The sequence below is a fragment of the Castanea sativa genome, chromosome 2, assembly GCF_040712315.1.
Source record: "Castanea sativa cultivar Marrone di Chiusa Pesio chromosome 2, ASM4071231v1".
In the NCBI taxonomy this organism is placed as follows: Eukaryota; Viridiplantae; Streptophyta; class Magnoliopsida; order Fagales; family Fagaceae; genus Castanea; species Castanea sativa.
The window spans coordinates 48,180,598-48,196,205 of record NC_134014.1 but is presented as its reverse complement, the minus strand read 5'-3'; the positions used below and the strand labels follow the sequence as shown (position 1 = coordinate 48,196,205).

The window sequence follows — 15,608 nt, the reverse complement described above, 5'->3', positions numbered from 1 at the left end:
TAATATGTGGTGCAATAGCTATCACTTAAGTGCACCTTATAAAATAAACATCTAATTTAAAGAAATTATTCTTCAAGTATCTAAATTATACTTAAAAAAATTCAACCATGTCTTTTTTAAGTATGCATGTGTAGCCAGTTGCATGCACCTTGGCCTCTTTCTTCCGAGTTCTGACAAGACTTTTTATTTGTATGACATTAGGAAACAATTTGTCTACAAAAGGCAGGCATTATTTTGTTTAATTACTATATTTGAGACTAGAAGAATATCTCGCGAGCTACTTAATCTTTCCCTAGGAATTTTTAATGTTATCTAAGCCAAAACCGTACCGTCTTTTCTGTGTTTTGACCGAACAATTTCCAAGTAATTAAATCATTAAATTATAGGAGTTGGGGACAAAGATTAATGATTAAATTATTTGGATACTGCCTCATATTGTAATAAATGCATGCACAAGTAATTGCTGGGATTCTAGAGACGTGGCGAAAACCCAACCTAGTGCCGTTGGGGATTTTAAAAAATAAATTAAATATAGCCGTTGAGGCTTTGTGCAATTTTTTTTTTTAATTGGACCGGATACAATGATTATACATGTCCATATTTTATTGAGTCTAATAACATCCACATTAGTTGGTAGATAATCTTATATAATACAAAAATTCATTCATTTTACACATTTTGGCAAAAAAAACACTCACATTAGTGGGTGCAAAGTTAGGTAAAGATGTGCAAATTCTTAAACGAGCTACAGTAACCGTGTATATTTACACAGTTACTGTAGCTCGTTTATCCCTTATTTTATTATTTCACGTTCGCTAGTTTTTTTCTCTCTCTTCTCCATGCTCACAAACTACTTCTCCTCTCCTCATCTTCTTCTTTTTCTCAGATGCGCACAAACACCCCCCACACAAACACATCCACACATAGACAAAACAACAAAAATACACTTACTCAAAAAAAAACGCACACACACAGAGATACACAATTGGTGCCTGACTGGAACGATCAGTGTTTGTGGGTCTTTGGAACGATCGGTGTTTATGGCTTGCTTGATCGGAGCTCGGGAGATCTGACCAAGATGGGTCTTGCCTGATCAGAGCTGGAGATCTCAAATTTGATCGGTGCTTGTGAATCGGAGCTAGGGAGATCTCGGTCAAATCTGGTCGGATTTGATCGGTGCTTGTGGGTCGAAGCTAGGGAGATCAGTGCTTGTGGGTCGGTGCTTGATCGGGTCTTGCCTGATCGGAGTTGTGGATCAGTGCTTGTGATTGAGATGCTGTGGATTAGACCAAGAGGGAGATGGGTATAATGATTTCAGGAAGGCGAAGAAGTTTGCGACTCCGATGGGAATAAAGGAGCTGGAGGTGGATAAGAAGAAGGGTTTGTTGGGGAGTGAAAGTGTGGGGAGAGGGAAAGGGAAGCGGTGGTCGAAGCAGGTGAGGAAAGAGGAAAGAGGAAAGAGGAGGATGAGGATGAGGAGTTTCAGAAAAAAAAAAAAATCAGAGAGCAATAAATTAGAAAAAGCGGTGATAAAATAAATAAAGGAGTGATGGGTAGAGAGAGAGCAATAAATCAGGAAAAAAAAAAAAAAGGTAGAGAGAGAGATAGTGCAGGTAGGCTAAGGGGTAGTTGAGAGAAATAATAAAAAAATGTGAGAAAATTGATTATTTAATTAAAAGAACTGATAAAATAGATGAACTAATGTGGGTATTTTGTAAAAGTGAATGTGTAAAATGAACAAGCTGATGTGGTTGCTCTAATGTACAAAAGCACTAGATCTAAGTTATGCCCTCTTCTAATTGGTGAGCATAATTTATTATGATGGAAAATCATTTACATGCTCACAAGAAGGGTTTAAAGAAACTATCTTGGAGTCTCATCCTCATTTGATTATAAATTTATAATCTTATTTTTTTTTGTTAACGATTGTTTTAGTCATATTAACGAACAAGTGAATAAGTAATAAATGATTTATTATGAGTTGTGATGCAAATTTTTTCTTTCAAATCAAAACTATGGTTGTGTTCTTCATTATGCGTGTACATAATTTGACTTATTTTGTCAGAGGAATGTTCAAAAATATTATTTGATATATGGTATTAAATGCTCAAAATAAATTAAGATGTACTTAATTATTACTTTATTAAATTTTGTATTATCGTTTTTTTTTTTTTAAAGAATTTTGTATTATCGTTGATACAGCTAAATGGATTATAAAATTATGATACGCTTTGGCCAATGGCCAATCTGGACTTTGGACTTTGCACTTAAGAGAGTTGTTGAATTTTGACCATTTTTATATTTTGATATTGACCAAGAATTTAACCTTTAGCTAGACCAGTGTGAACATGTGAAGGTCTTAAAGTTATATACACAATAATTTTTTTTCTGAATATTTTTCCTCTGAACAAATCGACAAGGAAGTAACAAAAATCCGAATTGGTGCTCTCATCTCATGTGACTGTAGGAGTGTAGGACCGCACATTTAAATCTTTATACAGAAGCATTTTTCCCACTTTAACCACTTCAAGTTAAAAGAGAGATGCCCCGTTGGGTATTTTCACTATTATTATCAGCAAAAAGAGCTAATCTTTTTTGATTTTGCGACTTCTCTTTTCTATGACAAGGGATCTTTTAAAATTCACACTACTCGATGAACTGCAAGGAATGCGTAATATCAAACAAAGTTAAGGATCAAAATCAATATATGGGTACCACGTCGGGTGTCACATCTTTGAAAACCAAAGATAGAGAAAGCTCAAACATTTAAAGGGTAAATTGCATAAAACCTATATATCCTTAAGCCTATCATGCGGCTTACTAAATATCTACGCAATAGCTTAACAATAGTATCAATGGAATGGAATCAGAAAATAAATAAATAAAAGCTTATCATTGTAGCTCCAAAGTTAGGCTTTTTAGGTTTAGAAATTTGAACACCAACGACAAGTTTGACGGTTATTGTTTTCGTTCACCAAACATTTGCCTAAAATATTAGTGGGAAAATTTTTACATAAAATTTATATAAAATCTCCCAAATTCTTTCTTGTGTTTGTGTTACGGTGGGTCCAAATGAAGAGATGCTACAAGTTTAGATAAGAGAGTTTGTATAAAAATCTTTTAACACAGTGGCATTACATGGCTTATTTTGTAAAGAGAATTAGAGTTAAAATCTTTCATCCCCACCTAGCATAACTCATTCAACCTGTATCAAACCTAGCGAAGCAAAATGGGTCTTTGGTCTTAAGAGAATCAACTAGGATTGTTGGCATGCTATATATGTAAATAAATATATATGATTGAATTAAATAAAAAGAGTTATATTAATAGGTGCCCTTAAAATAATTGGTAATAAACTATTTTAGAAAATTTTTATACCACTTTCATGAGAAAATTGAAAAAACTATCAAAATATTAATTTTTTTTTCCTTATAAAAATATTACTAAAATAATTTACTAATCAATGCTCTTAGAAAACTCGTTAACTTTTCCCAAACAAAAAAAAAGAGTGACCAAATCTCATTAGTGAAGAGAATGAACCAAGAAACATCAAGAAAGACAGCACAAAAAAAGAAAACCGCATTAGTATACCCAAGGGTCTGACGGATTCAGATCCTCTAGAGTTCCTAGGGTACTCTACCAAGTAGAGTTTATTAAATCTTAACCACTCTTTAATGATTTAATGGTCTAGATTCTGCCATGTCAGCATTTCATTAACAATCATCTTAATTGTTTTGTTTACAACATTATTTTATTATTTTAAGAATATTATTAATGAAATGCTGACATAGCAGAATCTAAACCATTAAATCATTAAAGAGTGGTTAGGATTTAATGAACTCTACTGGTAGAGTACCCTAAGAACTCTAGAGGATCTGAATCCAAGGTCTGATTACTATTCTTTAAGGCTATAATGGGTTCGCCAGCATGCAGAGGGTCTTCAGAGAGTTGTTTGGGGTTGTCACCACATGAATTTATTTTTGTGCGGTGGTTGGTGGTGGTATGTGGTGAGAGATTAGTGGTTGGATTGCTAATGGCCAGAGCATTAACATTATGAGAGAGAGAGAGAGAGAGATATTCAAATAATAAAAATTAATTGCATAGCATTTGTTATTGGTGTTTAGTTTTTCTTTAAAAAAATTTAATTTACCTTGCATAGATTTAGAAAAACAAAATAAAAATAAAATAAAACTAGAGTGCTTGATGTGGGTCCCTACAAATTTACAAATTTGTTTTTAGGGTGTGATACAAAGTTACAATTAAAACATAGAAAGCATGCCACAATTAACATGCGATTAGTTGTACGGATTACCAAGGAGAGATGGGCTTTGTCATTAGAATCAAGACAAGCAAATCTTATTTCGATTATGGGCCCCGTCAGTCGTCAGTCACATCACAAACTGCACGCGGTACGTGTGATGGAATGGATGGGTGGAGTCCCCATTATTATTATCAATGCAACTGGGAATCTAAGACAAAGCTTTTTTTTCGTTTTTGAGGAACATGAGTAAATCTAAGACAAAGCTAATGCACTCGTCGCAGCTACACCTACACCACCTATTATGATCTGGGTCAAAGTTTCAATTAATAACGATTAAAAAGTTTTGGAATCTTAAAATTTTTTAATTATAAAATTTCAGAATTTATATTTCACTTTTTATAATTTTTATAAAATTTTGCCTAATTTTTTTATGTATTTAATTTTTTTAATAAAACAATGTTACATTATTTTCAAATTGAAACTATAAAAATGACATGATATAATGAAAATAACATAGTATTTTTTTTATTTGACGAACTAAATACGCTAAGTAAGCTTGTATGACATTTAATGAAAAATATAGATTTAATGGATGCTAATTTTAAAGAAATATGATTTCAAATAATAAAATTTAAATTCTGAAATTTTAGGACATAAAAAATAAAGACCCTCAAATTTTAGAAATGTAGTTTGCACTTTACTCATATAATTTATGAGATAAATACATAACATCTAAATTTTCTAATTTTCGGTTGTGTGATTGTATTGTATGGCTTTTATTAATAAATAAGGGATCTCTTTTTTTTTTTTTTTGAGAATTGGATCTCTTTTTTATTTCAAACGCACTCCATTGTTCCCTATTTTAAACATCAAATTTGTCATTTTTCTTCTTTTTCTTGGTCCCTTTTTCTTTTTTTGAGAAAATCTTTCTCTCGGTCCTTCAAGTACTGTGGGGAGTAAAAGGACCCAAGTGGGCATATGGGCCTTTGGACTGTAGTATGGAGGGCCGACCTGCTCCAGAGTTAAGAATTTGTTAACTTTGCGAATTGGCCCATACGCCGAGGGTCCGAGGATACAGCCGAGGGCGAGCTTCTCCTCGGACAGATCCAAGAGAACTCAGAGCTTCATTATGAAGGTCAAGGCACAACTCTGGAAAGACTAATGGTTAAAGGGGGAAACCCTGAATCTTCGAGATACACCGGTGTTAGAAAAATACCAAAAGAAAAGGCTGCCACCACCACATTAAAGACTTTGCACCTATCTCCCTGGCCGCCTTAATAGGGAAATGACCCCTGAACAATAGAACTGAAACTTCTGGTCACTATTCAAAGGCACTAAGAAAAGAAATATCTAGGGGAGGGGGTTGGAGCAACACGTGGATAAAGTATCAGAAAAAGAAGTATTTAAGGGGGATGAATGCCAGAGAAAAAGAGGTCGGTCGGTAACAAAGAAAGAAATTAAGAATTGTAACTTTTAAGAAAGAAAGAGAAATAATACAGAAGTAGTCCTCGGCTTACGTCCGAGGAGGTCTATTTGCAATTATCATTTGTTATCTACAAGTATTTGTAACTTTTAGCCTGTTATCAAGTTCTCAGTACCTCTAACCTAAATTTTAAGCCCACACTCTACAAATTTTATTGTTTAAGGCTCATTGGGCCTGAGCCCGTAATTGTCTTTGGGTCCAGGTGCAATTGTGCACTTACAAGTACTAAAATTGAGCAATCTCTTTGTGGGATCACACTTAAGTTTATACCTAATTGATGCGTTAAGTTATAATTAATGCATAATAAATATTTTTATTTTTAGTGTTTGTAATAAATCCATATAAAAGTAACATTAGTTTCATTATAAAATAGGATAAATTGTAAATTACATTCTTAAAATTTGAGGGTGATTGGATTTTACACCTTGAACTTTCAGAATTTAGATTTTACCCTTTAAAGTTTGGTGATGCTTGGATTTTATATCCTAACATTTTAAAATTTGAATTTTACCACTTATATTTTAGAAGTGTTTGAATTTTATTGTCTAAAATTTGTTAGTGTTTGAATTTTATACTCTAAAGTTTCAGAATTTGTGGGTATAAAATCCAAACAACTCAAAACTTTAGGGGGTAAAATTCAAATTTTGAAACGTCAGAATGTAAAATCCAAACACTTCAAATTTTAAGAAGTAAAATTTAAATTTTAAAATTTTAAGGTGTAAAATTTAATCACTCTCTAACTTTATGGATGTAATTTATAATTTACCCATAAAAAATGACAACTCAATAAATTGCGAAATTAAGAATGGCTTTGCTGTGAAGTATTTTCTCCGAGTGACAATAGTGCTTAAACGTGGATAAGACGTGATTGGAGCTAGACTCGTTTTTAAGCTTTTGACTGGACATTATTGGAGGAAAAAAAATGCTGGAGAAGAGATGGGCCCCACTGTCCCTATCCTAAGATATTATTCATGAACTTTCACATCCAAAAAATGTAGCTGCCACAGTGCCACATGCCCCCAATTTTTTAACGGCTTCGTACAATTATTGCTATTTCTTTTTACGCCTGTTGGCTACACATTTGAAACAATTTAGCCTTTAAGGTCAACATGTGCAAACTGCCCAAATGTTTTGGGTTCCTTTTTTTGAATAATATTATATATTTTTTATACACATGTATTTTTATCAAATATAAACAATATTAGTAAAACAATATTACTAAACAGATCTTCATTTTCTATTATTTGTTTCTCATTTTAAAGTTTTGCTAAATCTTTAAAGTTTTCTACTTCCATATGACGTTGTATTTATATCTCAGAATTTAAAAATCATATCATTTGTAAAATAAACTCCGAGCTTTAACCCCTATTTTTCCCTTTTGGGTTTAATTACATGATTTCAACTTTCAAGCTCTTTTATAAAAAAAATGTATTTCACCTCACCACAAGTATAGCATTAATATAGTATCATACTCATGATTTCAATTGCGATTATTCCATGGAATTCCTGATTTTCTTGTTCCCAAATAAGTAACTTTATGGACTGCCTATTAGAATGACGACAAGGGAGTAAAGCATCATTGCGTTTATATACTATTTACCAAAAGAATGAACTTTAATTCAAACCGAATACATGATTGATTACTGTCTATTTGCGTTGTCATATTCTTCATTCGTTTGTCCTATATCCCCATGTGGGACTAAAATCATAGCACGTTTTCTCTGTGGCTAACATTTCGTGAGTGTGCAGCCAATTCTTTGTAAACATTTTCGTTGGATGAGAAAAGATCTCAAGAGAATGGAAAATCGAGTGGAAGAAGAAGAATGGAAAATAGTTGAAATGACAACTCGAATAAGGTCATAAATTTTACGTATAGTAGTTACTTTTCTTTCTTTGCTAGGTTTGGATACATATATATGGACATTATTTATCATGACTGATAAGAGTAGCATCAGCATCTTCAAAGGGATCTATATTTTAACTTTGTTTACAATAAATAAAATTTATTGATGTATTGACTAAATTAATAATAAAAAATAATTATCATGATATAGACACTATATATTAAAATTTTATTGTTATATTTATTAAAAGAATATAAATTATACGATCTAAAAGGTAGAAACAGGACTTATATAAGTAACAACTTAATATGTTTCTACAAAGTAAGCTTCTTATGCATGCACATGTTCTTAGTGATAATGAAATGGGAAAAGCTCAAAGTTAAAGCCGATCTTATTACCTTATAAGTTATAACCCTCCTCTAACAAATCAATCCAAGTTTTTTGAATGATTATATCATAGGGTATTGTTGAGCAAATTTAATCAAGCTTGAGTAAAGCATGATTTCTGTGAAGTTAAATGTGTTGAGATGCTTGCTAAGTGAGGAACCTATTATGGAAGTCCTTATTTTACACCCCCCCCCCCTTCCCCATGGAGAGAGAGAACCTATAGCTTCAATTAAGGATGATGATGAGGTGGTGTTAGATGTGGGTTCAAAATTCAAATTATGGGTGCTTTATTGTTGTCTTGTCCCTCTTCAAGGAGGAGGAAACTTGCATGGGACGGAAGTCGTGTAGGTTAAGGGCAAGGCAAGTTAAAAATATTTTCACTGCTCTAGCACTGGTGTGTGTGTGTGTGTGTGTGTGTGTGTGTGTGTGTGTGTGTGTGTGTGTGTGTGTGTGTGTGTGTGTGTGAGAGAGAGAGAGAGAGAGAGAGAGAGAGAGAGAGAGAGAGAGAGAGAGAGACCTGTTTCAGGAAATAATAATAATATATGTATAAAAATATAACTTATAGGCTAAAGTACAAATTGCTTATTTTAACCTTTTCCTAAAATTCAATTCATCCTCTAAGTTTCAAGTTCAACTTTACTAAATTTAGCCTTCTTAGAGCATTAGTATTGGTGGTGCTAAAAAGCTAAATTGCTATTTTTATCACCACTAACTCCAATTAATGCCCAACGTTGGGGGAGCCAAAGGTAAAATTTTTTGCCTTCTTTCTACAGTAAATAGCCAAGAGTAGTTGTTTACTATAGCAAGAAGATATTAAAAAAATTGATTGTTTATTCTTTTCTCTCTCTTCTCTCATTAAAAAAAATGTTCTCTCTCTCTCTCTCTCCTTTTTTTTTTTCCTTTCCAGTGCCTCCCACATCTCCCTCTCATGGGTGGGATTGTGGTGGTGAGTAGATCAAGCTTGAGGGTGGGTGGTTGGGTTCGTTGTCGTCAATGAGTTGGTGGGTGGCTGGATTTGTTTCAGTCATGGGTGGCTGGGTTCGTCTGTGAGGGTGGGTTTGTGGGTTGATCGGTGTCGGTGGGTTCTTCAGCGTCAATTCATGGGGGTAGTTGTGGGTGTGGTCGTGGTGGCATTGGTTTGTCTGCTTGGTTGATTTTTTTTCCCCTACTGTGGGCTGTGGTGGTGGTGATGGTTGTTGCGTGGATAGATCGGGATGGTTCGTTGATAATTTTTTTTTTTTTCCTCCTGTGGGCTATGGTTACTACAATGGTGATGGTGGTTGTGGGTGTGGGCGTGGGTAGACGTCGAAAAATAGGCGGGGCGGGGCAGGGCGGGTCGGGTCATTCGGGTTTACGGGTCACGAGTCGGGTTAGGTCTCAGGTCGAGTCAGGTCGATCCATATTTTTCAAACAAGCTTTTTTTTTTGAAATAGATGCAATCTGTTAATCGTTTATGAGTTCCTCAACTGTGATTAAATTCTCACTGGTGATATTGTTACCAATTACCACTAAACACTTGATACTCAAATTTGGTGCAACTCTTGTTCCAGCTTTCTAGAAGCTAATCTTGGTATAATCTTGGATCTGTTCAAATTAGGAAGAGAAAATGAAGGTGGCAAGTAAAGAATGACTAACTATAATGGAGTACAACCAGCTGATGTATACATCCAATTTAATAATTTACCAACACGTATAACATCCACATGCATTGTACACTAATATTAAAGAATTGGGATTTCCCTTGCTCCTTACCAAAGGACACTACGGTGCTAATGTGAACTCATCAAAAGCACAATTCGTGCGCTTAGTCTCTAGAGTAGAGGAACTGACTCATTGAGGAAGCTTTGCTGCTTTGGCCCTTGTGGTTGTCACGTTTCACACTTTCACGTTTGTGCCTTTGACTTTGGACTACAGCTAAGCTAGCCAGTTAGTCAATTGAATGAGATTTTTTTCTTTTTCTTTTTTTAATGGTTGTCTTGTCTCATTCTCTTATGTTCTTGAAGCTTTATTGGTTGTGAAGCTCAAATAGTCAAATTGAATGTGAAGCTGTTGTCTTAGTCTATATCTATAATTTATTGACTATTGGTTTGGTTCTAGTGTTTTGTGCTTTATGCACCTAGTATCAGGACATAGTCTAAATATTTTTTTAGTGAATTTTTTTTAACGGGTCAGGTCACGGGTTATCTAGGTCGGGTCGGGTTGACCTACAAAAAAATTGGATCGGGTCACGGGTAAACTCATTTTTGCTTCGGGTAAAAAAAAATCGAGTTCGAGTCAGGTATTTTTTGGGTCGGGTCAGAAAATTCTGACCCGTGTTGCCATGTCTAGGTGTGGGTGTGGTTGTAGTTGGTAGTGGAGGTGGTTGTGGTTGGTTTGTGAAGTTTGTGGTTAATGTTTTTATTATTATTCTAATGAGTTTTTTGTATTATTTTAATTAAATAGCTAAAAATATAGATTCATTGACATTGGGTGAATTATAAAGTGAAGAGGTAAAATAGTAAAGTGACTTTTGTAGGTGCTAAATAGCCAAATTTTTGCTTCCACCAATGTGGATACTCTTATTAGCCTATATCAAAATTGTGTTGTTAGTGACCCCAAAACTTTCGTTCACTTTTTACTCTTTCAACTTTTTTTTAAAATTCAAATTTACTTATGCAACTTCACTTTCGTGCAATTTAGTCATGTAAGCTTAAACCTTATTTAGTTTAGTCCTCATATTAGGCTTCGTTAAAATTGTATTGTTAGTTATACCGAAATGACATAGTTTTTATTTTAATAGTTTTTATAATAAAAAAATGAAAATTAATAAAAATATTTTCTCTAAAAAAATAAATAAAAATAAGTTTATTCAAATTACCAAAAAAAAAAAATCTGAAATATCTCACCAGGGACACAGAAAACTCACGTGGGAAAAAATGCATCAATTGGGACGTACGAGACATTTCCCTAGCTTCAGTCTTTTATTTTTCATTTACCACCACTGGGGTTCCAAGCCTACATGTTAGGGTTCTTTACTTTTGATGACAAATCATAAAATGGGTACAAAGTCCCTGTATTCGATGCATGCATTACTTACTGTATTAGCATGTGCATGTTACAAATGAAACGCAGAAAACAAGAATTTAAATACTCACATTCACACAAGCTATATATATATATATTCTCATTATCACTTACATAGCTGAACAGTGAATTAGGCTAGCTAGCTTTACCTTACAATACAGATAGGGCTAGCTGCCTTCCATAATTGTAAGTCACTAGTGCACTTCCTTATTTCCTTCTTTGTTGGTTGACCCGGGTATTAAGGCTTTCCAAACTGGCAAATTACTTCACCATATCTCCAACACAATTCCTTTCCTGGTAATTGTTTGACCTGTATATCATTCCTAACCCCCCAGTAATCATGAGACTTCGATTGTACCACCTCCTTGTGTGTATATATATATATATTCAAATCACATGATTAATGAAAAATATACCAAAAGCTTCACAATTCTTCACACATGGGTAATGATTATCAGGTGAAAATCTTCCAAGATTTTTTTTTTTTTTTTTTAAAAGGAGGGGAAGAAGAAGAATGTGCAGGATAAACAGGTTGCCTTTGTTTTCTGTACGAACATTTGCAGATTGTGTGACTTGGGCCGAGGCAATAGGCTGTGTACTGGGCTTGAGTGACCTACATCTGGGGAATGGGCTGGGACCAAATTAACTACGGCTGGGTCCAGCCTTCCTGAGGTTTTAATATTGATCATATGAACCGAAGGAAATAAAAGGGGATACTTCACCTTTTTAAATAAAATAATTTTCCCATTTAAAAAAAGTTTTTAACATTGATCAAATGAACCTAATGTATTTTTTTTTATTTTTTGGGTAAACCGACGCTGATATAAATTAACTACTAATAAGTCTAGAATTTTACTAACGTGTGTTTTAAGGGCACACAATAGTATACTATTTTTGAAAAATGTTTTATCAGGAATTGAAAAAGTTTTACCCATAAAATTTTTCTAAAAATGAATAGCTTAATATGTGCCCTTAGGGCACACATTAACCAGACCCATAAGTCTATTACAAAAAAAAAAGCATTCGGCTTTGTTAAAAGCCAACAAGTCCTCCACCACAAGCAGTGGGTTAACAAAATTAATATAGTCAGAAGATAGGGTGGCTCCAAACTTAGCTAATGGATCAACACATTGGTTCGCCTCCTTGAAAATGTGTTGGATAAATGATCTATGGAATTTCTTCAATAGGGTCCTGCAATAATCAGGTAGAGGCTTCAACATAAGATTATTTATCGAGTAATTAGTAAGAAGTAAAACAATAAACTTGGCATCAAGCTCTACACATATGGAGGAAATCCGAAGTTGACAAGCTAGGATGAGACCATCCTTTAGAGCCCAAAACTTTGCCAAGACTCCAGAAATTATGCCCAATGATCTAGCAAATCCCACAATCTTAAAAACTTTAAGATTATGTCCATTAACTTTTTAAGGAGTACTACTATGGTTGAAAAGAGGACCAACAAAAATAAGAAATGGAGGAAGTAAGCCAACAATTTACATGTTTCAGTTTCTTCGATTAACTCAAAAGAGAGAGAGAGAGAGAGAGAGAGAGAGAGAGAGAGAGAGGTAAGGAAAAGATTACCCCCAAGTGATATCAAGCATCATTCACTTTCTAAATAGAAAACAGAAACTAATTTGTTGTTAAAACCTTTTGTTTATTTTCCCCCTCGGTAAGTAATAGCAGAACACATTACAGTGTGGTGAAATTGTTTAGTATAATTATGAGTGCCATTCTTTCAATGAGATACAATGCTAATCTATTTTCTCTTGCATTATAGAACGCACAATGGGATCACTTTGATGTCAATTGTATGCTTGCTCTGCCCACTGAACTGAATGCATGTCAGTTACTTTCTCTTGCTTATGCAGCGTTTACAGGATGTGGCTTCTGATTGATGCACAATTAGATTTTTTTTTTTTTGATAGGTAGATGCACAATTAGATATTCAAAAATTAGTTGTCATAATTTGATATAATTTTAGGACCTTTATATGATTATATTGTACACTTTTTGCAAATATATACAACATTTGCCACTTTTTGTGTCTACCATTAGAATGTAAAAGAATATTTTCCCATAATTTTATGTTAGATGGTTTTCACGAAGGGCTCAAAATCAACTCCAAACAGAGCTCAATATACCGGAACAAGAACACCACCTCCACCAAACCCCCCCGATCGCTAAATTGAACGATAGCTATAGGTAAAGGTTAATGATGCCCTCCATCTATATATATATTGGATCATCAGTGTAATAATGCGGTAGAACTGTAGAAGGATTAAGCCCAAATACTGCACACAGAGACTGACTTAGTTAACTACGTTGTTTGTTTCAGCTTGGAATCTTACTTTCAATCGAGAAGGTATCTCATCATGCAGATATGGCTATCCTCCCTTTCACAGAACATAGGTTCCAGACAGCCATAGTTACAGGACTCACGCTATGAAATGGAGGACGCAAATATCTGTTGCATAAGTAATTATTGCTATTGTTAAAGCTCTAGAGTCCTTATTCATGCTTTGGCCGAAGATTGACCAAGTACTAACAATCAATTTGTTTAATTACAGAACTACATGTTCAAACCCAAATTTTACAACTCCTAGCCACGTTATAAGAGATAGAGATACCAATTATGTGAATCCATTAGGCATTCCACAATCCACATGCCACCAACCCTTCTAGCACGTATTTGGTAAAAGCAAGACAGTTTCTAACAATCTAACTACACGATAGAAACCCAACAACAATACTACTAACTACCAAGCCTTACCTATGTTATTAGCAACTAGCAAAGAGTATGCCTTGTACAAACATGTGAAGCGCCCAATATGTACAACCAAAAAAACAAGAAAAACTAACTTCTTTTTGGTTTTTTCATAAACAAGAAAGAGTAAAAAGAAACTGATCAGATGGTACAAGAACAAAAGAAACTAAGATAGTACAAGAAGAAAGGTACATTACGCAGAATCAACAACCCCTTTGGCTTCCATAAGCCTCCACATATACCAAGACCCAACAGACCTATAAGGCTTCCACTTCTCACAAATCTCCTCCATCTGCAAAGGCAATGGCAACTCTTTTAGCCCATACAAACGCTGCACGCCTTTCCTCACTCCAAGATCTCCAACCGGTAAAACATCCGGTTTATGCAACGAGAAAATCATAAACATGTGCACCGACCAAACCCCAATTCCCTTCACCAACGTTAGCTTTGTAACCAGCGATTCATCGTCCATTTCGAGAATCGAAGAGTCCGACAAAACCCCATCTTTGTACTTGTTCGCTAAGTCATGAAGGTAAGTCGCTTTCCGACCGGAGATTCCGAGTTTTCGGAGCTCGGCGGCGTCGAGTGCCAGCACAGTGTCGGGGACAACCTCGGACTCGCTGCCGCAGAGAGAGACGAAGCGTTTGTAGATTGCTTTAGCAGCATTGGGAGCGAGTTGCTGGTAGAGAATGCTTTTGGTGAGGGATAAGAATGGTGGTGAGGGGTCAGATTCGAAAGAAGGACGACGATACGAATCGATTAGGGAGGTGAGGAGTGGGTCGGAGCTGCGCAAATGGTTCAGGGCAAGATCGATTTCGCCATCGAGTGTTAATGGGTTTACAGATGTAATGGGCAAAAGGGTATTAGGAGCCTCAGATGGGGTTGGGTCGCTAGGTTTGGTAATGGAAGAGTCTTCTGAATTAGGGACCTGTGGCTCTGGCTCTGGCTCTGGCTGTTGAGAATTGTTGTTTTTGGGGGATAGTTTTCTGATTTTTCGGGGTGGAGTGGGGATTTTGGAGGAGGAAGATGGGTTTTCAGGTTGAGGAGTGGGTTCTTCAGGAGGAAGCTTTGGGTTTGACTGAGAATGGATTGCACTTCGCTTACCCATTGTTGTGTGTTGTGACAATGGCAGAGACAGAGAGTGGTTATTAGGGTATTTATAAGACCAAGGAAGCAGGGGTGATTTGAAAATGAGAGGAGAGGAAGACCAATGGATGGATTGGCGTGCAAGTCTCAAACACATGTTACAGATTAAAACGAGGGAGGACGAAGACCAAGGCTTAAGTGGGCGATTATTATTATTATTATTTGAATAAAAAAGTAAGGCTTAAGTGGGCTAATACATTCTTAGAGCTTCTAAGAACATGATTAGCTTGCTCGGCACGCACAGAGTATAGATAATTAAACCAATACAACTCTATAAAATAGGAATAAGACTAGCGTCGTATCATTAAATAGTTATAAATGACCTATTATGAATCTATGATTAATACTTGATTAGCTTGCTCGGCACGCACAAGGTATAGATGATTAAACCAATACAACTTTATAAAATAGCAATAAGGCTAGCGTCGTATCATTAAATAGTTATTAAAATGACCTATTAAGAATCTATGATTAATACATAATAAATAATGTCAACGATGAATCTAAATGAAAGTGTGGGTACTCTAATCGTAACGTATTATATCAAAGTTGTGAAAAATAGTGTCATAATAATGAGTCCAAAGTCCAAACATTCTTGTTTAAAGAAAACTTAAGCTTGTGGAGATATCATTTTACATTGTAAAGTGAATAAGGGTACAA

General features: G+C 34.9%; 1 protein-coding gene across 1 annotated transcript; it reads right to left on the bottom strand.

Moving 5' to 3' along the window:
• Positions 1-13,727: 13,727 nt before the first annotated feature.
• LOC142623692 (DNA-3-methyladenine glycosylase 1-like) lies at positions 13,728-15,065 on the bottom strand. The gene has a single exon (XM_075797137.1). It carries the CDS (start codon positions 15,043-15,045, stop codon positions 13,996-13,998), a length of 1,050 nt encoding a protein of 349 aa, XP_075653252.1. The 5' UTR covers positions 15,046-15,065; the 3' UTR covers positions 13,728-13,995.
• Between the last annotated feature and the right edge of the window lie 543 nt (positions 15,066-15,608).

Bases quoted from the DNA above. Each gene is read 5' to 3' on its own strand.
- LOC142623692 (XM_075797137.1), bottom strand. From the start codon at position 15,045: ATGTGTTTGAGACTTGCACGCCAATCCATCCATTGGTCTTCCTCTCCT.